The sequence below is a fragment of the Xyrauchen texanus genome, chromosome 12 (genome assembly GCF_025860055.1).
Source record: "Xyrauchen texanus isolate HMW12.3.18 chromosome 12, RBS_HiC_50CHRs, whole genome shotgun sequence".
Taxonomy (NCBI): domain Eukaryota; kingdom Metazoa; phylum Chordata; class Actinopteri; order Cypriniformes; family Catostomidae; genus Xyrauchen; species Xyrauchen texanus.
This window is the reverse complement of record NC_068287.1, coordinates 8,446,556-8,471,066: the sequence shown is the minus strand read 5'-3', so window position 1 is coordinate 8,471,066 and position 24,511 is coordinate 8,446,556. Positions and strand designations below refer to the sequence as shown.

General features: G+C 40.2%; 1 protein-coding gene across 2 annotated transcripts; it reads left to right on the top strand.

The window, feature by feature from the left end:
• Positions 1 to 2,144: 2,144 nt before the first annotated feature.
• On the top strand, positions 2,145 to 23,497 carry nptx2a (neuronal pentraxin 2a). Of its 2 annotated transcripts, none has more exons than XM_052139949.1 (5): positions 2,145 to 2,605; positions 7,898 to 8,111; positions 9,627 to 9,871; positions 21,379 to 21,558; positions 22,799 to 23,497. In XM_052139949.1, the coding sequence occupies exons 1-5, from the start codon at positions 2,171 to 2,173 to the stop codon at positions 23,024 to 23,026; spliced, it is 1,302 nt and encodes a 433-aa protein (XP_051995909.1). In that variant the 5' UTR covers positions 2,145 to 2,170; the 3' UTR covers positions 23,027 to 23,497. The 2 variants fall into 2 exon arrangements, with proteins under 2 accessions (XP_051995909.1, XP_051995908.1); XM_052139948.1 differs by having other exon boundaries at positions 7,895 to 8,111.
• Positions 23,498 to 24,511: the final 1,014 nt, after the last annotated feature.

Below are 24,511 nucleotides of genomic sequence, written 5' to 3'. Positions count from 1 at the left end.
AATACATCACCAATTGGACAAACACCATTAAAAATCAACACAAATTGAACTGTTATTCTGCACTAAATCGAGAGTACACAATGGCAAACTACCTGAGCACGGTGACTGATGTAAACTGAAGAAAAGCTTTGACGATGTACAGCCTCAGTGAGCACAGTCTGGCCATAGAGATGGGCCAGCGCAGACAGACGTGGGTATCCCATGAGGAGAGACTCTGCTCCCACTGCAATCTGAGAATGATGGAGACAAAGATGCACTTCCTCACGGAATGCCCAAAATATGAAATCATCAGAAACCACCATTATCCCAAATTTAACTAAATATTTCCTCAATTTAATAATTGCACCGAACTGAAAAACGTATTCTCGGAGAGAACAAAATTGATCATGCCACAAACTACACTTACACTGGGTTGAAATTCAGTGCAAACGGAAACCTCAACTTGGCCGTGAATGAACTGAAAGCGAAAGAAAGAAGGGCTTTCTATGCAATTAAAAAATCTATCCAATTTGAAATACCAATTACAATCTGGCTCAAAATATTCCAATCAGTCATAGAACCTATTGCACTATATGGCAGCTAAGTTTGGGGTCCTCTCCTAAATCACCAATTTGACAAATGGGACAAAAATCCGATTGAAGCCCTGCATACAGAGTTTTGTAAAAACATTCTTAGGGTACAGAGAAACATCTAAAACTGAGTGACCCCAACTCTTATCATTTTAAAGTCCTTAAAAACCATGAAGTGAATGCTGAGAAGAGTCCCCTCATTCAGCTGGTCCTGAGGCTCCACAAACAGACACGACTAACAATAATCAGCCTCAGGAGACTGACATCCTCATCCACACAATCTGGCCCAACCAAATGATTAACGCACAAAAAGAAAACTACCGAACTTATTGGAATGAAACAACACAAAAACAAAGCAAACTACATTGTTATTTGGCCCTAAACAGAGATTACATGACAGCAGAATACCTGAGTACAGTCAGAGACCACAAACTGAGGAAAAACATGACGAGGTACAGACTGAGCGAACACAGCCTGACTATAGAGAAGGGCAGATACAGACAGAGCTGGATGCCCAGAGAGAGCAGGTTATGCCCGTATTGTGGCCAAGGATAAATAGAAACAGAGCTGCACTTCTTAACCACCTGCCCTAATTATAATGAAATTTGAAAACACTTCTTTCCCAAATTTGAAAAAAAAATTTTAAAGAATGATGCACAAGCTCAATATTTTCTTGGTGAGAAAAGTGAAAGAGACTGCATTTCACTAGCAGCAAAATACGCCCATTTACACACACATACACATACACACACACACACACACACACACACACACACACACACACACACACACACACACACACACACACACACATCACTCACTCACTCACACACACACACACACACACACAGACACACAAACTCTTGTACACACACAAACACCACTGAAAGTATATATACTGTTTATTTTATTTATTCCCTGTTTTTCCACACTTGTTCAATACAGAATTTGTTCTACTTTGCTAATTTTGTAAATTGTATTTTTCATGCTCATATAAATGCTTTGGCAATACAATGTACAATTTGTCATGCCAATAAAGCTCATTTGAATTTAATTGAATAGAGAGAGAGAGAGAGAGAGAGAGAGAGAGAGAGAGAGAGAGAGAGAGAGAGAGAACACAAGCGTGACTCGCATCAAGCTGGAGAAAGTGACGTAGATGAAGCTCAATCCATCCGCGCGCGCCGGAGTCTTTATAAATCCGTTCAGCACCACTGACTGTGTGAAGAGAGTTAAAGCGCTCACACTCGGTGTTTGACGACAAAAAGCCTTGGATTTATAACCCAGCTAATCTGTCTTCATTTGCACTTCATTTCTTTTTTAGTGATATTTATGAAAGTGACAGGGAGTTATACGCGTTTTACGAGAGTGGCTTCAACAGTTTTATTCTTTAAATAATATTATCTGACCGCGAGAACATAGTTAAAGTGCTCAAACTCGGTATTTGTCCACAGAAAGCTTGGGACTTCAAGCCCAATTGCAGCTAATATTTCTTTACTTTTTAAAATAACATATTCAAATGTATTTTCGAAAATTACATTCATACTACGTTGAGTGTCTTTTTAAGTCAAACTAACATTAACGTCTGAAGTTTAACGGTCGGTATGATCGCTCTCTTTGTGGCACTGTTGCTTGTATTAGCGCCAGGAAGCGGGAAAGTGGCTCGCGCGAGTGGCGCGAAAGGAAACCGCTTCTTGTGCACGGCCGTGCCAACGGGCACCGACTTCAACTGCCCGGTGGACACGAACAGCCGGGTCCAGAACACCAGCCCGCAGGAGGAAGAATTGCGGAATACTATAATTCAACTGCGAGAGATCATCCTCCAACAGAAGGAAACTATAGTCAGTCAACAGGGCACTATTAAAGAGCTCAATTCCAAACTCGTGCGCTGCGAGGCTGACGCCAAGTCGCGAGGCAACGCGCGCAGGAAGGATTATAGTAAAAACACGATGGGTGACCTGCCGCGCGACCCCGCCGAGACTGTCCAGCAGCTGGGCAAGACCATGCAGAGTCTGAAAGACCGCTTGGAGAACCTGGAGGTGAGCGTGCATGTGTTTGAGTGGTGCTGGATAAGAGTGATATTTGAATGCCCACTTAAGATCTGTTTATGTTGCATTGAAGAAAAAGGGAGCTCTAATGATCAACGAAATTTGCTTCATTCAAGCTCGTCAAAACCTCGTCCATGTAAGATGGTGTGGGAGGGACCTTTTTGGAAGCATTTTTGTCTTTTGAAACAAATACTACTAATATATTGCAGCGTACGTAGAGCGACAGTGGCTCAAAATTAGTGGTCGTCCGATATGGGGTTTGTAATGGCTGATGCTAATGCCAATACAGCAGGATATTTGCTTAAAGCACTTAAGGATATTTCAACCCAATTATGAAAATTCTGTCATTATTCCCTCACCCTCATGTTGTTCTAACCCCATATGAATTTCTTTCTTCCGTGGACCACAAAAGGAGATTTAAGGCTGAATCCAGGCCTTGGTCACCATTCACTTTCATTAAATATTTTTTCCATACACTGCAATGAGAGTGAAGTGTTACTCACTCTAATGGTTAATCTTACAGTTCAGTCAGTTTTCACAGTCAATAGTTTTAACATCTACTCAGTCTACTTGTTTAATACATGATTTGTATTACACATTGATAACTAATATTAGCATTGCATCAAGTTGTTTTGCCAGAGGGGAACTGGCTCCCCCAGCTGATCCTGGTTTCTCCCAAGGTTTCTTTTCTCCATTAGTAAACAACTTATGGGGTTTTGTGTTCCTTGCCACAGTCACCCTCGACTTGTTCACTGGGGGCCTAAAGACAAATATGTTTTAAGGTATGATTTTCAATGCCGTTTTTAATGAAACTGCTCAATAAGGAATTTAAGACAACAGTAGATGTATCTTAAAATGACATATTTAACTATTTTGTGATTTAATAATCCATGTGTCAGAAGGTTAATTCAACATTGACATTTCTATAACAATTTAACAAATTTTATGCAGTTTCATGGCAACCCAACGGTTAGGAAACCTTCACTGAAAAAAATTTAATTTGTATTTATTATTCTAATTAAATCTCAATGGTATAAAACTAAGTAAAATCTACTTAACTTTATGACATAATATTGATTAGAGTGAGTACATTTCACTTAAACATTTTAGTAAATTCTGTAACTATTCCTTACAAATATGATATGCATGGTGCTTGAATAAACTTAGTAAAATGCAAAGGTTACACTTTTTTTTACGGTGTCCTTGTTACGGTGTAATTACACAAGTAATTACTGATTACTTCTAATTAACAGCATGTACTTGCTATAGGTGTAGGGTAAGGGTAAGGGTTTGGTTTATGGTTAGTTGTTTATAATTATGCATAACTGACTGCTAATACTATAGTCCAGGGAGTCAACAACCTTGTAAATATGTTTCTATTTTGCATTTTTGTAATTTAATCTTTTATATTTCATTACAAATTATATTATCAGTATAACAGTTTGAGTGAATATTTTGTGCAAAACCCGATGATTTTGATATAATCATGGTCCTGCATGTGAATTTTCACAGAGCTTCTTGTGAAAGAGCTTTCATGAATGAAAACCTGTCCTTTTGTACAAAATGAGTTAACACAGGTAATATCACAAATTAGCTCCAGCGCGTCAGTATATGGCACTGCTCTGTGTACACACACTCGTGGCTATTTTTAGAGTTCACGAAGTGGGCAATATTTGAGCTCTACTCACAAACAATATCTCAGATGTAAATGCTCAATTGTTCAGTTCACTTATAATATGCATTTAGAAAGGCACAGGAGGAGCATTTGACCAGAATTTGAATAAGAAGTGAATTAAACTACTGTGAACTTCCCTACAAACAGACACTTTCAGGACTTCCTGGAGAGTTCAGAATGTCAAAATAAAAGCGTGAGGGTTTAAAAGTTAAAGGTGCACGATTGAGATATATTACTATTATAATATATTATTATTTGTTTACAATTTATAACAATATTTAAGTTGAATGGGTTCCAAAAAAATAACTCTGTAGGTGCGTACACACTGCCAGCGACTTTATCGCTGCAGGTCGCCAGTGGCTGGCGGTGAAGTCGCTAGTGGGCGTTCCCACTACTGGTTGCCTAGTAACGTTTATAAATGACATTCACGGATGCCATTCCATTACTGTTGACAGCGAATCTCTTTTCTTGCCACTAAAAACAAACATTTTGGAGGGAAAAGACTAAATATAAATGGAATCAGTACATAAAATGCTTTCTATGAAAGATGAATGAGAAACAAGGCGTGCTGTTTGCCATAGCGGCTGTTTATCTGCGGCGAAAATGCAAATGCCGGTCTGTCTGGGTCCATAAAAACCCGTGATCTCAGATACACCTTTCCACGCAGTATTTTTCTTAAAAATGTCCTTGTACGTAGGAAGAGACATATCATAGAGCACTGGAAAATTTCTAACAGCAAGAATTAGCCTTTCATCCATCTTTCTGTTACTGCAGGAGCTGAGAGAGAGAGAGAAGGATCATGTGAGCTCTCTCGTCGTCTCTCCTATTGGCTGTCGCTTCCGTTAGTCGCTCCAAAGTTGAACTTTTCTCAATTTTGTCGCGCCGCTGGACACGCCCACATCTAGCGCCAACGGTCGCGACAGCTCGTGTCGCCGGAAGTTGCTGTGCTCGCATTGAAAATGAATGGTATTGAGTCGCTGTCAGTGTGTACGCACCTTGTGAATGAAAAGTGGACTGATATATTACAACTAAATTGAACAAAAAAGAGATCTGAATTCTTTAAAGTCCAGATACAAGTTGAAAAAATGTTGCATAAAATAAATAAATAAAATGGCTTTGATGATGACTTATACTGGAATTTCTGTTAAATTTGCAGCTACATTATCCAGTATACTAGTTAATAATAAAGTCTTTCTTAATAAGCTAAATATTTATATTGAAATAATGTGTAGTTAGAGGTTTGTGTTTCTTTACATATTAAAGAGTACTCACAATTAGTTTCACAAAATATTGTAAAGCAGGGGTGCCTAAACCTTTTTGCATGATGATCTACTTTTAAATGGTCAACTCAATAAGATCTACCAACTAAAAAAAACTGTTTAATTTTTTTTTTTTTTAAATGCTTGTTGGGACTACTGCATGTATCCCTACATGGAATTAATCTTCGAATTAATAAAAAATATGTAATAATGTTCAATGTTGATATCATTCAGTTTTAACACTAAACCCAAAACACCTACAGCACAATAGATTACAATAGCCAGGGCATTTACCTTATTCTGATGACTTGCACTGAATGGAATCAGACAGTTTTGCATAATCCGGGCAGTAGCTGCTGGTGGCTAGTCTCAAACACTGCTAGCTTAGCAATTTCGCGCTCTGTTCTCAGAAGTGCTTGGAAGGCCCGAACCTAGTTGTCATGGCAACTGAATAAACAAAAATCTCGCCTGGTCAAAATTTACTTGTCAAGTGCTAGTCAGACAGAAACTAAAATAAGGAAAGACATTATATATATATTTTTTAAATTAAAATTTAACGAAAGCACATTTAAATTTCGTGCGATCTACCAGCATTGCCTTTGCGATCGACTGGTAGATCGCGATCGACGTATTGGGCACCCCTGTTGTAAAGATATTCTAAACCGATTATACCAAAAAAACAACACTGGTATCGGATCGGGATCGGTATCAGCCGATACTGATATTTCCGAAATCAGAATCGGATCGGAAGAGAAAAAGTGTTATAGTTGCATCCCTACTCGTGATGCGTGAATGGCTTGCAAGCGCCTCACGAGTCTGTTGGGTATACTGCTGTCTCATCATATTTTAACTTTTTGTTTAGTCTCCCATTCAGCTCATAAAAACATGCTGCGTGATCATCAGGAAGGTTTACATCAAGATGCAGATTGGAATGCAGGTGTGGCATTTCATATAAATAAAATAGTCTACTCATCTCTCGCTGTAGCTGGCGTGCCAGTGATAACCCCTCCGTGTGCCAATGCTGGCACACATGCCATAGGTTACCGACCCCTGCTATAGTCAATACATGTAATATGTGTAACAATTATACTGTAAAATAAATTGTCATCAGTTTAAATAAACATCTAATTAGAAAATCTTACGTTTTGAATTTTCCTTACAAACATTTTTAATCATGTACCACATGACATACGAAAGCCTCCCACAGGGAAGTTTACTGCAAGCTATGTATTCTATTAGACAATATCACTATGATTTAATTGCGACAGAAACAAGATGAAGACATCAACACGATGACGGTGTCAATCAACAGATAATTTTTTTTTATCGTGAATGGAAAGTAGAAAATGAACTTAAGGCTGCACAAAATGAGAAGTTACCAAAATTAAATATTAAAATAAACTGTGAAACTTTGCAAGCTCATTAATTATACAAACCCAGATCATGCTGGGAACACCAGCTTCAAAAAGTAGGGATAGTTCACCCAAAAATGAATATTCTCTCAACATTTACCCTCATGCCATTCCAGATGTGTGTGACTTTCTTTCTTCTGCTGAACACAAAGGAAGTTTTTTAATATAATATGTCAGTTCTGTAGCTCCATAATATGCAAATGAATGGTGATCAGAACTTTGAAGGTCCAAAAATCACATAAAGCAAACATAAAAGTAATCCATTTGACTCCAGTGGTTTAATATATGTCTTCTGATGTGATCCAATTACTTTGGATGAGAAACAGATCAATATTTATTGTAAATCCTTTTCTTACCCACACTTATCATATCGCTTCTGAAGACATAGTTTAAACCACTGGAGTCTTATGGTTTACTTTTATGCTGCTGTTATGTGCTTTTTGGAGCATCAAAGTTCTTGTCACCATTCACTTGCATTGTATGGACCTACAGTGCTGAGATATTCTATTAAAAATTTTGTTTGTGCTCAGCAGAAGAAAGATACATATCTGGGATGGCATGAGGGTGAGAAATAATGAGAGAATTTTCCCTTTTGGGTGAACCATCCCTTTAAGAATGATCTACTTACTATATGTACTCAAATTAGCAAGTAAATATGAAAAGGTTTTCTACTTCTATGATAAATACATGATGACACTTTGTAAAAATAACAAACAATAATAAATAATGTTTACTTATAAGCTAAAGCATTAATTTGTACGTTTAAATGTAGAAGTTCACACTTAAACTAATTTATTCAAAGTACTTAATCTACATTATACTACACCACAAAATAGTTTTTTTCAGTGTTGCTGTAATTCACAGGTATTAGCTATAACAACATAAGCTGTTAGCAAGTTGAAGGAGATACAAGTTTGCCTCTCTCATCCTGCAGCAGCAGTTGCATGCCAACACATCCAGTGGACCTTTTCCCAATGAGCTGAAAGACCTGCTGAAGCACCGTCTGAGTGACCTGGAGGGCCAGCTGCTGACCAGAGTGGCTGAACTTGAGGAAGAAAAGAGTCAGCTGTACAACGAGACAGCTGCTCATCGCCAACGCACAGAGAACACCCTCAAAACGTTGCTGGACAGGATCACCGAGCTGGAGAAAAGTATGGCACGTCTCAGATATTAATTTTTCAAACAGTCCTTTTAGTCGTATCTTAATGTTTCTTAGAGTCATAACAAATCAGATATCATTTATAACTTTTTTACTTATGTGGTTACTTCTCATTTGAAAAGTACTGTAATCTATTTATTTTTAGTCAAAGAAGTAGTGTAATGCATTACATTTTAAATTCTTTTAATCAGATGACTGTTACTGACTTTCAATTAATTTTATTACTAAGTACAGTATAGAGTTATGCTTATTTCTAATATATTATTAATGTAGAAAACATGAATTATAGTTTTGTAACAAGTCATTGTGAAGGCGAAATGTGAGGTGCTGAGTGTGTGACTTGTGTGTAACAATGAACAAGGAAGAAATATTGACATAATTTTTATTTGTTGAGTGGAAAAGTGTTTTAGAATGTAATTTTAAAGTAAAGTAATTAGTAATGTGATTACTTTTTCAATTAAGTAATTACTAATATAATCTAGATAAATAATTCTTAATTTGTAGTGGATTACTATGTTCGTCCCTAACCAGTTAGTACTAATTGTTATGTTAAAAATGTTGTAGGATGAAACAACTCTAACACTGGCAGGATTTTTCGGCTGCAACTGTAGCTAGTGGAAAAATGTCTGCATGTAAATTAACTTGCTATTTACAGTCATTTGTTTGCCTTCCACTGCTTCCTTTGGCCTTTTTGGATGTGGGATTTATAAAGGCCCCATCTGTTAGCATTGGATGGACACTCCCAACCCCCTGTTTTCAGAATTCAGGGCAGCTCAAGCACGATACAGAGCTCTGAGCACCAGAACCATCAAGCACAGGAACTGTTTTTTCCCTCAGGCTATCCATCTCATGAACAGTTAAAACTGCCCTTTTGAGCAATAATTATGTGCAATTCACAGTCTAATCTTTTTATATTTATCCAACACATCCAACCTCTTCTGCCATTACATTCCCTTGCTTCTGTAGATAACAGATTTGTATTTGCTCTACATATAAATCTAGAGTATATGCATATATATATATATATATATATATATATATTATTTTATTTTATTTTTTTTCATATTCTATATATACTTTATTTTCTATCCAATTTTATTTTTTTATTATATTTCTATTTATTTATTTTATTATTATTATTATTATCTCTGTATTGTTGCTGTATTGTATTGTTGTGCACTGGAAGCTCCTGTCACCAAGACAAATTCTGTGTATGTGTAAGCATACCTGACAATAAAGCTGATTATGGCTCTGAAACCACATTTGCATAGACCAGCAAATTATGAACGACTATCAACGTCTACATCATCATTTCACCTTACATGGCCCTAGCACATAATTTCATATTAGATTAATTATATGAGCCAGTGTGGATCTTTCAGTTCATTAACTGTACCTGAAAGCATTACACAAATTAAATTTGGTAAGATCAAATTAACACAATTTTAGATCTGTCCTTCAATGCAAACATCTCTCTCTATCTCTCTCTCTCTCTCTCTCTTCAAAGGTAATAGTGCATTTAAATCACCAGAGGACTTTAAGGTGTCTCTGCCTCTGCGCACCAACTACCTTTATGGGCGCATAAAGAAGAGTTTGCCAGAGATGTACGCCTTCACTGTGTGTATGTGGCTTAAGTCAAGTGCCAGCCCTGGAATCGGAACCCCGTTCTCTTATGGTGTCCCAGGACAGGCCAATGAGATTGTGCTAATAGAGTGGGGAAACAACCCCATAGAGCTTCTTGTCAATGATAAGGTGAGCCATTTATAAACTTTTTTATGTTTGTTTAGGGAAGACCTCCATGTGTTGTGGCCAAGATTTGAAAAATATGGCCTCATAGCTGTAGAACTATAAAGTCGTAATCAAAACAAAGGACTTAACTCTGCTTTTCTTTATTAATACAAAGGATTAGTGGTTGGATTGTGCATACTATATATTAGTTGCTAAGAAGAGCATTACCAAATGGCACATCAAATCATACAGCTCATTGAGCCATGTGCTATTACCTTTATAAGTGATAAGACTTAAGATCACCTAACGGACTAGAATACTGAATTATTGAGACTTGGTGTTGGGCTATTTTGACTTGGGCCTAAGCAGTCACCTTGCAACCACCCAGAACACCCTTGCATTATGGCCCTAGAGTTTCGCACAGGCAAGCACAAATCACATTTTATTCAGAAAATGTAAAAATCACCCTAATTTAACCCTAACCTAGCCATTTAAAGGGGTCATGAAATGCTCTTTTTTATAGTTGTATTATATTCCCTGAGGTCCACTGATGTTATTAAGGTTTTTTTTTTGCATCAAAATTCCACTAGGGCTGCTACTAACAATTATTTTTATAATCGATTAACCAACCGATTATTAGAAAGATTATTCGACTATTCTGCGATTATTGCAATGATTAACCATTAGCTCTTAACCGATTATTCAGCTTGTGTCCCGACTTAAAAGGTTGTAATAAACATGCTTACTAACAATAAATAGGACAAATTATCTTTTAAAAATACCTCTAAATGACATTCACTGAATTAAAGGGAAAAATACTTTTTATAAGTTTAATTCAGTAAAGAAATTCACTGCAAAAAATCCTATTGTTATCAAGAATTTATCTTGTTTTCCAATTAAAATTCTCTTGTTTTCCAAATAAAAAACTTTTAACACTCAGCACCATAAACTATCAAAGAGTCATGACATTTGAAACAGTTTACGTTTTGATCAAGTCCAAGTGTTTTTAACTGCCCCCATTCTTCAATAACAGTACCTTTGCAAAGCTTAAATTGTATTATGACTGGTTCACAAGCAGTCAATGCTGAAATAAGCTGAAGACACATCTACATGATGCGCACACATATTCCAAAGAGCAGTGTGAACTAGACACACAAACATACAGCATCGCATCGCTGGAAACGCATCTAAATGGTCAAAGATGTTTATCTAGCACATGTTTTCATACACCAACAATTACACCAACCAACGCACAGATGGGCGAAAGAACACGTCCATGAAGCATTTGTGCTAAAAACTACAAGAGGCAGAGCAGCTGATGAAACTGAATTGCTTCTTTTTTTCAGAGATTTAACTTGACACAGTGTATTTTAAAGGTGGACTGAGATATGTATCAAGTGGTCAAAAATGTCTGATTGTGTAGAGCATGACTATATACAAAAATAATCCAAAATAGTCCAGATGGGTCCCCTTTGGTGTTCAGGAATAGTGAGGTCACAGTAGGCCTATGTCCTGCTGTCTCTCTCTCTATCTGAGTACAAACTTGATGTTTTTTTCACTGTAGAGGTGGTCATGAATTAATGTACCCCTAGTGATGTAGGATAGTCATGGAAGTAGAGAACAAGGTGTTTTTGATGTTTCAATAAATGCTTCTATTGCATGGGGAATTAAGTTTTGAGTTCTGACATTTACAGTATGTTTTTATAGTAGAAAGACCTCTAGACCTTATATGCCAAAATATCAAGAACAATTTGATTCCTCATGACAAGACCCCTTTAATACGTCAATACATCAAAATAATTGAAATGTACAGCACCCCTAAGAGGACAGGCAGGGAATATTTTCTAAAATAGTTTTGCGTGCCTTGCAATACTATAGGTAGTGTTCCCTCGCAATAACAATGAACTACCAAAAACTAAGACAAACCCATGTTTTATTATTATTTGTATTTTAAAGTCTGCCATGTACCTCTAAAAGCTGTTTTTGTCAGAGAATGAGCTTTAGACGCACTAGCGCAATAAACACATAATACGTTTTTTAACATATGCTGTGATAAACATGATGCAAAGAATGCGTGGGATACACTTTTAATATAAATGAGGCTGATGATATTGAAAGACTCTTGATGATATCAAAGTTTACCATTAAAGGAAGCATAAATTAATTAAATATGTCCTTTGTGGTTCTAAATTGAGATTATGAAACTGAGCTGCTTTTCTTTGGGGAAAATAAGCCTCCAATATCTCATCTGTAAATGAGGTTAGCGTGTCTCAGTAGCCATGGAAGCTGCATCTTTGGATCATTGCGGAGGAGATCGTGAGGTATTGCCATCTCTGACTTTTTTGTGGAGTGTAACCTGAGGGCTTTTAGAGAGTAAGAGTTCGAGGGAGAGATGGTAACAGAGCGAATGAGCTCAGCTGGCCTTCTAATTCCCCTGATACCTCACTCAGGATGTGTCAGTTTGGCATTGTGCTTATTGAGAGAGGCATCTTGCCCTGCAGGACTGCACAGCATGCATTATACATGTACAGCATGTGCGTATATCTGTGTGTGTGTGTGTACGTCAAACAGGAAAGAACCAGAAATTGACGAAATATGAGAGATTCTGCGATGTTGAATGTGATTACCTGTCGAGTGTTTCTTCAGTGCTTTTTACACTCTAGTGCATAATTCATTACTTCTGTCTGAATGTTGTTGTTTTTAATACTTTTTGCATCAAAGATATGCTCTCAATGTGCAACATCTGTCAAACTTAATGCATGTCATATACAAAAAGTAAATAAGTGTCTGGCTTTGTGATTTAGCATGGATGGGCTATTGATAAACATGTTGAGCAATGCTGATGTAGAGCATGTGATACCAGCTTAAATAGAAGGGAGTCCATGTTATGATGAAATATGAATACAAGTTAAGCTCAATCGACAGCATTTGTGGCATAATATTGATTACCACAAAAACAAAGTTTTACTTCTTTTCCTAAAAAAAGCAAAAATTGAAGTTTCAGTGAGGTGCTTATAATAGAAGTGAATGGGACCAATCTGTGAATGTTAAAATATTTACTATTTCAAAAGTATAGATACAAGACACAATATGCGTGTTAACATGATTTAGTGTGATAAAATCACATACTAAACATCCATCCATCCATCCATCGTCAACCGCTTATCCTGTGTACAGGGTCGCGGGGCGCTGGAGCCTATCCCAGCTAACATTGGGCGAAAGGCGGGGGACACCCTGGACAGGTCGCCAGTCCATCGCAGGGCCATACTAAACATTTCTGTGTAAATTTATAGCCAAATTTACAACTTCGTTGTTATGACGATGTAATGTCAGCAAACCGTAAATTGACTAAAAATTAAGATTTACGTAAGTGCTTTTATACGTTTATAAACTTCACATTTCTGCCTTTAAACCCTTTAATAATTTGCCCTATTGACTTCCATCATAAGTGACTCACTGAAACCAAGATTTTTTCTAAGTCAAAATTATTTTTTTGTAGTAATCAACATTATGCCACAAATGCTGTCATGATTGAGCTTAACTTGTTTTAACTCGGGAATATTCCTTTAAGACACACTTTATCCTTCACTTTTACATAAAGTCGGTTGACTATTGACTATGACTATTGCTCATACTTAAGGTTGGTGACTTGATCAAACCCCCTAAGTATTACTCTTTGGTGCGTAACTTGTCCTGCACTGTTTGCACTATGAACAGGATGAATATCTCAAATCATGTTGCTTGTTGAGGATGGTGTACTATTACTTTCTAAGTGATTGGAGCCATATCTAGAGATCAGAATATCATAGAGAGCAGAGTTTTGATTCTAAAGACTGTTGCCAGTATGCAACCACCCAGAATACCCAAGAAACCACCTAGAACACCTTAACAACAACTTAGAAACCACCCAGAACACCCAACTTTATAGTACCCCCTAAATACTACATCAGTCACTTTGCCATTGTGTTACTGCATTATAATAAATTGCACACAAAAAACCCATAAAGAAATAAATAAGATGCATTATTTCTCCCAGATTTAAAATGTAATCTAACCAGAAACGCAACATGTCGTGCACATTTTTCCATTATTTTAGTGGAGGGTTCAATCTCCGGGCACCTCTAAGAACCTGATAATCAAGTCGTGCTTACCCAAGGAGTTGCGATGTACTGCGTCAAGGTGGGCCGCGATGACGACTTCATACACCTTCAATGTGGAGGGGGACAGCCTCCCCCCAGCCTCTCCTGCAGGAATGAAAGCACTGACTGAACTGCGCATCTCTGCAGGTCTTCGGCTTGGGAAGAACACCGTCTTCAGGGAGAGGGCCTTGAGCTCAACTGAGTCAAGCGGCTCGAAGGGGGGGGGTCTGAAGGCCCGAGAAGACCACTGAGAGTCCCCAGGAGGGGAACAGGCTTGGCAAAGGAGGGTTCAGTCTCCGGGTGCCTCTAAGGAACCTGATAATCAAGTCGTGCTTACCCAAGGACTTGCCATCTACTGCGTCATGGTGGGCCGCGATAGCGGCTACATACACCTTCAGTGTGGAGGGGGACAGCTTCCCCCCAGTCTCTCCTGCAGGAATGAAAGCGCTGACTGCAGGTGGTAGGTTACTCAGATCTTCCGCATCCCGTCCACCTGGAGGATCCAGAGTTCTGGGCGCAGGTGCCAAAGGGTGTCCCGTCCCTGAGAAAAGAGGCCCTACCTCAGGAGGATTTGCCAGGGAGGTGCTGTCGCTAGGAGCATAAGATCAGAGAACCAGCCTCCACTCTCTGCAGGGCAAAACCTGTCACAACAGCGTGTTCGCCGTTGTGTTGCAGTTGCCAGGGATAGGAGTGATGCGCAGCGACCTGACTCCAAAGGAGGAGATGGCAGGTGAGTTGTGACATATGACAAGAGTGCACACCGCCTTGGCGATTTATGTACGCTACCGTCACGGTGCTTTCTGAATGGATCAAGATGTTCTTGCCCCAAATCAGCGGGAGAAAACCTCCGCAGGGCAAGGAATACAGCTAGCAACTCTAGGCAGTTGATGTGCCAACGCAGCCTGGCCTTGTCCAGGAGCCAGCGGCAGGGGGACACCGGTCCGCAGAAAACAGGTCTATCCAAGGGTTGAAAGTCTGATGGCAGGAGGGGGTGATTATCACATGGTATGTGCCGCGGCACCATGCCCATCTCGGGACTCGAGTCTGTAGCCAGTGCTGAAGTGGTCTCATATGCATCAACTCGAGTGGCGTGACCACGGCTGAGGATGCCATATGCCTCAGGAGCCTCTGGAATTGTTTTAGAGGAACCGCTGTGCCGGGCTCGAAGAGAGCAAGGCATCTGAGCACTGACTGCGCGCGCTCGTTGGTGAGGCAAGCTGTCATTGAGACTGAGTCTAACTCCATGCCAAGAAAAGAGATGCTCTGAACCGGGGCAAGCTTGCTCTTTTTCCAGTTGACCTGAAGCCCTATACGGCTGAGGTGCCTGAGCACCTGGTCCCTGTGAGAGCATAGTAACTCTCGAGAGTGAGCCAGGATGAGCCAGTCGTTGAGGTAGTTAAGTATGCAGATGCCCACTTCCTGTAGGGGTGCAAGGGCTGCCTCTGCGCCATTGGTAAAGACGTATGGGGACTGGGACAGGCCAAAGGGGAGGACCTTGTACTGATATTTCTGGCCATCGAACGTGAACCGTAGGAAGGGTCGTTGTCGAGGCAAGATGAAGACGTGGAAGTATGCGTCCTTCAGGTCTACCGCCTCGAACCAATCTAGCTGTCGAATGCAGGTTGGAATCTGTTTCTGCGTGAACATTTTAAACATTTGACAGTTTGTGTAAGGCCCGGATGAGAACTCGCAACTCCAAGATTGGTCGCAAACCCGCCACCTTTTTTGGGTACAATGAAGTAAGGGCTGTAGGAACCCTTCTTCATCTCGGCTGGAGGGACGGCTCTATCGCGTCGTGATCTCTGCCCGTAATCATGTAGCCGAGTCGGATGGTCCAGGCCAACCAGCATGACGGGTTGGACAGCGAAAGTCACACGTCCAAACTCCGCGAAAGGGGCGCTAGAGGGACAATCACTTTTGACGTACCTGGCGGGGTACTGATCCCGATGCTTGGGTGCTGAGAAAAGTCTCAAAGCACTTACCTCTCTCACCGCACCTGGCAGGGGGCGAGTTAGAGACTGAGGAAGAGGTCCTTGAAAGGCATCTTCAGAACTCGTCAGCGCTGGCCTACTGGGGCTGAGCAGTCGTGGGTCCTGAGGCGAGGAAGCTGCAAGCGGGGAATCGGGGAATGTAGAGTTTTGGAGCCGGGGTGCCGTAAGAATGGCGTGCACCGGCTGGGTGACCCAGGGAGTGAGGAAATTGCTCTCTTATTGAGAGCTTCGGAGCTTTTCTGGTCCTGGAAGGGGTCCTGGAGACGGGGGGTATGCGCCGCCTGAGAGGTGCTCGACTCTGGGGCTGAGAGCTGGGCCCAGGTTGAGGCGGAGTTGCCTGTTGTTTAGCCGCAGGGGGATGCCCTCGGTGAGCAGGCGTGGCATGCTGGTTTGGCGTCGCCGTGGCATGATGTGCCTCCGTCTGCTTTTTCACCGGCAAAAACTGCTGGGCGAAGTCGTCGATGGAGTCGCTGAAGAGGAAAAGCTGGGAGATGGGGGTGTTGAGGAAGCATGCCTTGTGAACGTCGCGCATCTCGACCATGTTCAGCCAGAGGTGGTGCTCCTGGAACACGAGGGTGGCCATAGACCACCCGAGTGCCTGCGCTGTGACCTTCGTGGCTCTGAGAGTGAGATCGGTAGCAAAGCGCAGTTCCTGCAGCACATCAGGGTCGGGAATATCCAGGTGCAGATCTTTAAGTGCTTTGGCTTGGTTGACCTGCAAGAGAGCCATGGCATGCAGGGCGGAGGCGGCCTGTCCGGTGGCACTGTAGACTTTCTCGGGACACAGGTGGATCGCTACAGCTCTGTCCACCTGGGGGACCTCCGTGTACCCGTGGGCAGCCCCGCCATCCAGGGTAGTGAGAGTGGACGAGCAGAGGGGTCGGTTCCGGCAGTAAACGGTGCCCTCCACAACCACGTCAGCTCGTCATGCACTTCTGGGAAGAAAGGAACCTGGGGGGGTTATGGCTATGAGCGGTGCCCTGACCCGAGGAATAGATCGAGTAGCCGTGAGGGGGGGACGGAAGTTTTCAGTCCAGCCTCGTGCTCACAGCGGCCCGGGAAAGCATAGCAGACATCCACGCATTAGGCTCAGACTGAGCGAGCCGATCCGAAGGTGGCAGCCCAGACGAGTCATCATCCAGGCTCAAGGGAGATGTCATCATCCCGTGCTCGGACGGAAGCAAGCGAGCGTGCCGGGGGCGGGTTGTTCGTGGGGATTTACCCCGCCAAACCGAGCCCGTCGGCATCCCCAAATTACCTTCATCGCCAGCCGGGTCGTCCTCAAACAGCAGTGCTTCTTGCCAGTAGAGGTGAGTGGAACAGTGGTGTACTCAGCTTGCTGTTGCACAGCTGCTCGGCTCCAAAGAAAAAATCTGACTGACAGATGCACGACCGCTTTCCTTTATACCTGTATGTCCGGGGGCGGGACGTGCAAATTCTGTCTGCCAATTTCACATTGGCCTTTTCTCAAGTTCAGAGGTACGTGAGGCTCCCAAGGAAAAGACCCCTTGTGTCACTTAATTCGACACAACATCGAGTGAGTGACAGAAGACACAATTTTGTTTTAAGTTTTAAATAAAAAACAATAGTAAACATACTAATCTAAATCTTTAATACGAGTTATAACAGAAAATAAAACATGAATGAACATAGGAGTACATGATGAAAGAGACAGTAGAACTTAAATTTATTGTCTCTCGTGTAATTATAATCAGTGTTTCAACCCCGGGAAGATTTCAGTAAAACAGCTTGTGAACAACCTATCACCTAAAATAACATTAACCTCAGGAAAGTTAGATTAGTAATGTTCTTAGCTCTTTAGTTTGCTAGAAATGTAAAAAAAATTAAAAAAAAAAAGGATAGAGGCGCATATAGCTAAAATTATAAATACATTATTAATATATGCAGAATAATATATTTATATGCATTATATTTTTACTTACCTGTGATAATCTATAAATTATTGTTTGAATAAATAATATATATATATATATATTATTTATTCAAACAATAATTTATTCACCCGCGTGCCGCCCATACCTACTATGAGGTGGCGGGGGCCCAATTTTTCTGGCTTTTAAGGTGGCCGTCTCCCATACTACGTGGTATCTTAGTCGTTTGACCAGCAACCAACTAAATGCCAACTATACGAATTAATTCGCAGTATTCCTACATCATCGTCTAGTCAGCGCTTGAGAAATTGGCCTTAACCGGAACCTTCCTGGAACTCTGAATGCGCACAGTGGTTCGAACACGAGGTCCTGCCATCCTCACCACCATCCTGCGCCTCCCTGGAAATCTAAATGCGCATAGTGGTGCGAACATGAGGCCATGCCAACCTCACCACCATCACGCACCTGAATGCACTGTATATATACAGTTATATATACATATTATATGTGCATATATATATATATATATATACAGAGTGCATTAAGAAAGTATTCAGATCCTTTCATTTTCTTCACATTTTGTTATTTTGCAGCCTTGTGCTATAATGCTATAAATTATTATTTTCTTCTCATTAATCTATAGTCCAAACACCATAATGACAAAGCAAAAAACTTGTTTTTTATAACTTTACAAATGTATTAAAAAGAAAAAACTTAAATATCACATTGACATAAGTATTCAGACACTTAACTCAGTACTTAGTAGAAGCATTTTTTTCCACAATGATATCCTCAATTCTTGTTGGGTATGATGCGATATGCTTTGCACACCTGGATTTGGGGATTTTCTGCCATTCTTCTCTGCAGATCCTCTCAAGCTCTGTCAGGTTGGATGGGGACTGTTGGTGGACAGCCATTTTCAGGTCTGTGTTGTCTTGGCTGTGTGCTTAGGGTCATTGTCCTGTTGGAAAGTGAACCTTCGGCCAGTCTGAGGTCCTGAGCAAGTCCTGAGGTTTTCATGAAGGACATCTCTGTATTTTGCTGCGTTCAGCTTTCCTTCAACCCTGACCAGTCCCCCAGTCCCTGCTGCTTAAAAACACCGCCTGTATGATGCTACCAACACCATGCTTCGCAGTTGGGATAATATTGTGCAGGTGATGAGCGGTGCCTGGTTTCTTCCAGACATGAATCTTGGAATTTAATTTCTTCACAGTACAAGAGTCCTTTAGGTGGTTTTTTGCAAATTCCAAGCAGGCTTTCATGTGTTTGCACTGAGGAGAGGCTTCTGTCTGGCAATTCTGCCAGACAGAAGCCATAAAGCCCAGATTGGTAGAGTGTTTCAGTGAAGGTTGTCCTTCTGCAAGATTCTTTACACATGATCTCTGGAGCTCAACCAGAGTGACCATCGGGTTCTTGGTCACCTCTCTTATCAAGGCCCTTCTCCCTCGATTGCTCAGTTTGGCCAGGTGGCCAGCTCTAGGCAGAATCCTGGTTGTTACAAACTTCTTCCATTTAAGAATTATGGAGGCCACTGTGCTCTTGGGAACCCAATGCAGCCGAAATTGTTTTGTAGCCTTCCCCAGATCTGTGCCTCGATACAGTCCTGTCTCTGATCTCTGCAGGGAGCTCCTTTGCCCTCAATGCTTGGTTTTTGCTCTGATAACCATTTTCAGCTGTGAGATCTTATATAGACTGGTGTGTGCCTTTCAAAATCATGTCCAATCAATCGAATTTGCCACAGGTGGTCTTAAATCAATGTATAGAAACATCTCAAAGATGATCCAGAGAAACGGGATGCACCTGAACTAAATTTCAAGTGCCATAGCAAAGGATCTGAATACTTATGTAAAAAAAAATCATTTTTTTGCTTTGTCATTATAGGGTATGGAGTGTAGATTGATGTGAAAAATAAATAATTTAAAGCATTTTAGCATAAGGCTGCAACATAACAAAATGTTATGATATTGAAAAATAAAGGGGTCTGAAAATTATTAGAAACATTATGTTTCACTTATACATTGTGTGCAGATATTGCATTATATGAGTTGCTACAGTGAGTACATAATGTAAAATATTTCCCATTACATTATACGAAAAATTTATTACATTATGTGCTCAGAATTTTATAAAGTTTTGAGAATTTTTTTAAATTATGAACATTTATTACATTTAACTTATTACATTATTTGCAGTTGTTACGTTATGCTTTGTTATTAAGTTATTCATTCACAGTTGTTACACACACTGAAGAATCTTTTCAAATTATACATTTGGTCAGTTATTACCTTCTACTACCATAGAAGCCCTTGTGACTGAGGAATGATACTGTATGGGGGTTCAGGGGTATCTCCAGAGAGAAACATTTGAAAATTTAAAAGTCTGATTGGACCATTTTTCTGTTGTCATTAAAGTGAGAAAGACTGGGCTACAAACTAGTAATTGTTTTGTCTTTCACCATGTCAGAGATTATGAAATCTGAATAATTTCACAAAATTAGAACAGAAATCTATTTGTTTATTATTAAAGGCTTGGAATATGCTGATTAATAAAACTACATTTAGAAATAAAAAACTTTATGGTCTAAAGGCGCTCTGGAAACACGCACCTCATATTTACTCACATGTGGGGAAAAGAGGATGCGGGTACACTAGAGACGAGGAGAGGGCGTAACCGTCGTCATGATATCTTGTTGTCAAGATGGAATCAATCTGGGATACGGAATGCGGTGACCTGCGTAGCGGGATAATAGCAACTTCATACAGTCTGAGGCTGCGTTTCCACTGATGCGGAAGAAATCTGCACAAAGCCACTCCCTACTCTAGGGAACCGCTTGCCCCGTGCTGCTGTCAATTTTACAATCCACCTCGCGAGCTTCACACTCGGCTTCCATAGGAAGGAATTGAAAGTGCTCGCTCACATTCACTCACTACATGCCAGTGGAAACATACGATAAGACTGCTAGCGTTTTTAGCAACATGCAGGTTTACATGTAGAACACAGGCTAAATATCTAAAATTACTCAAAAGCTTATCGTCGATATCATGGAGTTTTTTTTATTGCGATAAATACTGATATCGTTTTATCGCCCAGCCCTACTCAGCGGTAGATTTTAAACTCTTGTTTTAGCGCAATGGTTGATTGACAGGTAAGGGGTGGTGCTTCACTGCTGTCTGGGACACATTAGGAAGGATTAGTGTTTACATCTCAAATGTGATGTGATAATCCATATGTGTTTTTTGTTGTCTGATCTGTATTTAGTGCTGACCCCTTGAGATCGGATCAATTGAAACGCAACTTGATACCAGGTGTAAATGGTGTCTAAGATATTTTAGGATCATGTCTGTAGGGAGATGTTGAAGGAAACTGGTATGGTTCTGCTCTGAATAACTCATGTGAAAGTGGTTACTTCCTCCTGAGCTTTGCAAATGGCGTTTTAATGTGACAGACGCAAATTTTAGAATAAGTTTCCGTAGTAATAACACCCACTGGTTTTGTTGTTTGTGTCCCAGGTAGCTCAGCTTCCTCTGTCTGTGAGTGACGGGCGCTGGCATCACATCTGCATCACCTGGACAACCAGAGATGGCTTCTGGGAGGCCTATCAAGATGGCGAGAGACTGGGGACTGGAGAGAACTTGGCCCCCTGGCACCCAATTAAACCTGGAGGAGTCATTATCCTGGGCCAAGAACAGGTGAGTGTACTGTATGAGAGAGAGAGCGTAAAGCAGGCCTCTCATGAGGAGAACATGGAACGATAATGAGAAGTTTTCACACGCGATGATGAGAAGACGTCACCTCTCTGCATCTCTCCCATTATGCAGGCAACTGAGAGCTCAGAGACATAGTGATTACTGAGGGATGCGACATATAATATAGATTGCAGAGAGTAATCTGCTGGTCACCTGCAGACAAATTTAGCTTAATCTTACAATGAGCTACTGTGACAATATATTGAATTAACAGTGCTTAATAGTGCATGAAAACGCACATCATGTGACCTAAATAGCCCGAAGTGATAGAATAATGACATAGTCACATGGCAACGGAACTGTGCTTTACAACATAAGCAAACTATAGCTTGATTCCAAACCCTTACGGAGCTGATCATCTAACCAACATTATTTGTCATCATATCTGGATCCTGATGTGAAGCATAATACTGCCTTATAAGATATTTTGCTTTGGCCAAAATCTAAGGCAGCATTGAATGTATTCTTCATAATAAGATAAGGCAATCCAGACAATCCAAGCAATTTAGATGAGGCAATCCCCGCAATGAGCTCAGTGAGTTTTTTCCTCTAAAATGGTGCCAGATTTAAAGGTGAATTGTGTATTTTTAGATGTTATAAAACGAAGATAGAGTGACAGCAGTAAGAATGCCTACTGGCAACATACAGTACAGGGACTAGCGAAATCAAGTGAAAATGTTGCTGCATGTGAGAACGTGGAGGGTTAAAGGAATGTTCCAGGTTTAATACAAGTTCAAGAATTTCAATCAATGGCATAATGTTGATTTCCACAAAAAAACTTTGTATTGTCCCTCATTAATTAAAAAAGGAGTTACAATAAGTGACTTACAATGGAAGTGATAGGGGGCAGTACATAATGGACAGTACATAATGGGTTTAGGGACAATACAATTTATGCCACGTGGAATGTGTGTTGTGCTTTTTGTGTCAGGGTTTAAAAAAAAAAATTTTGGGTTTAGGTACTGGCTCATTTCCATTGTAAGTTCCTTGCTGTAACCATGATTTTTGCTCTTTAAAAAAAAAAAGTATGGGGGACAAATCTAAATATATTTTGTGAAACATTCTAGCAGACAGTGAAGCAGCTCACATGGGTTTGGAATGGAGTTTATGAGTCTCAAAGGCTTCTAATGTTTAAACATTGAGAGACAAAGATAATGTTTAGTAATGTACTTTTGCTTCACAGGACATCGTAGGAGGGAGATTTGATGCCACTCAGGCTTTTGTAGGAGAGTTAAGCCACTTCAACATGTGGGACAGGGTCCTGCGTCCCATTGACATCTCTGCCATGGCCAACTGCTCCGCCTACATGCCTGGCAACGTGGTGCCATGGGTTGATGCCAACGTGGAGGTATTTGGCAGTGCAACCAAAGCAGCTCTGGAGATTTGCGAAGACCGTCTCTTCGATTCATAAGGACACATCTGTACATTTGGGAGCATTCTCGTTTTATAGGTAACCAATGTCCCAATCTCATTTTGGGAACTTTAAGAGAGAAAAAGGCAGTTAATAGAAACACTGCGTTTTCACATAATGGATTATTTCACCCTCTATTCTGCTTTATGTTTGTTGATATTTCGCTGTCAGGCTGACACAGAAATAAAATGATTGTAATTTATAAAAAAAAAAACAAGTCTGCACATTCAAGGTCAGAACAGAGTATTTACAACTCTGGCTGAAGTAAAACTCTCTTGTTGATTCTAGACTTGTTTTAACTCTCTGTTGTATCCTTCAGAAACATTTTGTCTCTACAAACACATGGGTATTTAAAGAACTACAGTAAAAGGAGGATTTTTCTGACATTTGCACTGTAGTCTAACATTGATCAATTTTGTCATGTTGTGTATAGGGTCCTTCAAACCACTGAAAAAAAACAAAACAATTAAACTGCATACTTTTCACATACATTCTGTGCTTTATATAACATTAACAATCTAGTCTGTGTGGATATTCACATGTTGGACATACGCTGGCATACGGGCCGATGGCATTCATGCAGCATCTGTGTGTATGTGTGTGAATGATCGAGAGATTAGTGGAGGCATTCACATTTTTAAAATCTACTTTAATACTTCTATCCCTGAGCAGCTGCCATCTCGAGCAGATTTGTCATCCAGAAAGGCTAAAAGCAAAACAGTAAAGCTACCATGAGCTCCCAGAAGCCAAAAAGGAACTGGGCAGACTGGATTACTGGAATGTCTGGCTCAAGGGGTTCACCTCATGAAGCTAGTTTGAACTTGTGTGATTTTATTCAGTTTATTAATTCAAAATATAACATGTTGAGTCCTTGAATCATGTTAATGAAGGATTTTGGCAAATGCAGGAACATGCCGTTAGGAGATTAACTGTGAGAACCCGACATGGAATGTGTGTTGTACTTTTTAATAAGGTTTTATTTATATAAATATAACTGTGTATTTGTGTCAGGGTTTTAAAAAACTTGTTTTATACCCTTGCACAAAGCACTGGGAATATGAATGTGACTATTTTCTATGGAGATGAAAAAGATATATTGACTGGCACTAATGAGGTGACAACATTTGCTCTCATTTAGAGCATGACGATGGAAGTTTGATGCACCTGAAAGTCTGATGCTACGTGTGGGTGAATTTCAAGAAACCTGTCAAAAACATGTCCGGGTTATATCAAAGCAAAATCAAAATAAAGGAATAATAACGTATATTTTGCATAAGGAAAATTAAGCCTATTTGTAAGACTCTTTATGATTTTTGGCATTACGACCAGTGAGTTACTCAAAAAAGTAATCCCATACAAATTACTCAATATTGCTCAAAATTTATATCGGATTACGTTACTGATAACTTCATTTAGAAGTAATCACATTACTAGTTACTTTCTAAACACTTTCCAGTCATCAAATTTAAAATGATGTCGCTAACA